This window comes from Anneissia japonica, unplaced genomic scaffold (genome assembly GCF_011630105.1).
Source record: "Anneissia japonica isolate Jap-2015-1 unplaced genomic scaffold, ASM1163010v1 scaffold685_len2926416_cov193, whole genome shotgun sequence".
Classification (NCBI taxonomy): Eukaryota; Metazoa; Echinodermata; class Crinoidea; order Comatulida; family Comatulidae; genus Anneissia; species Anneissia japonica.
In genome coordinates this window covers 1-1467 of record NW_022692922.1, presented here as the reverse complement: position 1 = coordinate 1467, position 1467 = coordinate 1, and the positions used below count along the sequence as shown (strand labels likewise).

The following is a 1467-nucleotide window of genomic DNA, read 5'->3' as shown; positions in this document are numbered from 1 at the left end:
TTTCTACGATCGGACTACGAACGATAGCGACAAATAAACAGTGCCAAAATGCTCCTATTTTGTAATAAATTGCACTATTTTGGAAACGGGGGATCGTTTTCTGGTTAAGGGGGTTCGCTGAAAAAGGGGGGTTCGCCCGAACCCCTAAAAACCCCCCTGGCTACGGGCCTGCTCAAAAAGCTTCAGTCAATCACACTTATAAAAATGTGATTTAGGGACACCCACTTTTAGTTAAGTCACTTTATGCGAAAGAAATAAAATCCAGTAATATTGTTTGAATCTGTTTCAGAATATCCAAGAAATGGCAAAGATGTTGTATGTAGTTATTCACCTGGGCCTTGCGATGTCGAGGCTAACGATTGTTTGGCGATGTCATCCACCACTTCTTCTTGTAGTAAGTGCATATGTTAGATATTGCTAATATTGAAGGAAGTTAGCTGTTAACACTGCTGAATAAATGTAATATAAATTATCAAAGGTACATATACAGTGTGTAATAAGGACAAGATGGAACATCGTAGGCTACACTGTAGCTTTTCAACGAATAAAGTCCCATTAAAGTCATTGTGTAATAAAATGCCTCCGACGGGATTCGAACCTGAGACTCTCGCTGGCGTCATAACCACTAGACCACGATGGCTCTATGGTTGAACAGGTTCAAATAACCGTCGGGAACATTATATTACACAATGGTGCTCCTCAAGAGGGCGTTCGGCCAGATAAATTATCTCGAGAAACGGCTAGAAATAAATACTGTCGTATATTGTATATGATATTGAAGGAAGTTAGCCGTTAACACTGCTGAATAAATAAATATATAGATTATCAAAGGTACATATACAGTGTTTAATAAGGACATGATGGAACATCGTAGGCTACCATGTAGCTTTCTTAAAAGAAACTCAGTAGTGTCTCTCAAGTAACTGGGTATATTGGTCAAGACTGGATTTACAGTGGAGTCTGCATTGCCTAATAGTCCTTCGGTGAGTGTCCCTATCCCAGATGTGATAGGTTTGCCTGGTGATGAAATGTGTAATGACTTTAGTGAGGTCATACATGACGTTAGGATCTGAAAGCGAATCCATGTTAGGATGCTTAAGATGAGGTGCGCTTTCCAAGGCATCCATTACTAGCTTCGGTAATTTGTGTAATTTTGGTAGGCAATATATATTTATTTATTCTTTCTTTATTCTGAAATACACTTTCAATACAATGTACTGGTTTCCAAAGTGGTTCAGTTTGACACACAAAAGTAACAACAATTTTCAAACATAACGAAACTAATAAATGTAAAACAAGAAATTTTCATTGTAGAATTTAAGTATGTATTGTTATACTGAACAAAAGTAAAATATACAATCAATAAAAGTAACTTAATAAATGTAATATAAGAGTTTATTTTTAAATTCTACATTTGGAATTACAGAATTAATTACAAAATCTGCAATAGATATGCATGCACTAAAA

The 1467-nt window shown here is 36.1% G+C and overlaps 1 protein-coding gene across 1 annotated transcript in view; it reads left to right on the top strand.

The window, feature by feature from the left end:
- Positions 1–394, top strand: part of LOC117100553 — a gene marked incomplete at its 3' end in the record, with an annotated part of 48838 nt that extends 48444 nt beyond the window's left edge. Inside the window, exon 14 of the mRNA XM_033240327.1 lies at positions 290–394. Within this exon, the coding sequence (XP_033096218.1) occupies positions 290–394 (105 nt within the window). The remainder of the gene's footprint in view (positions 1–289) is intronic.
- Positions 395–1467: the final 1073 nt, after the last annotated feature.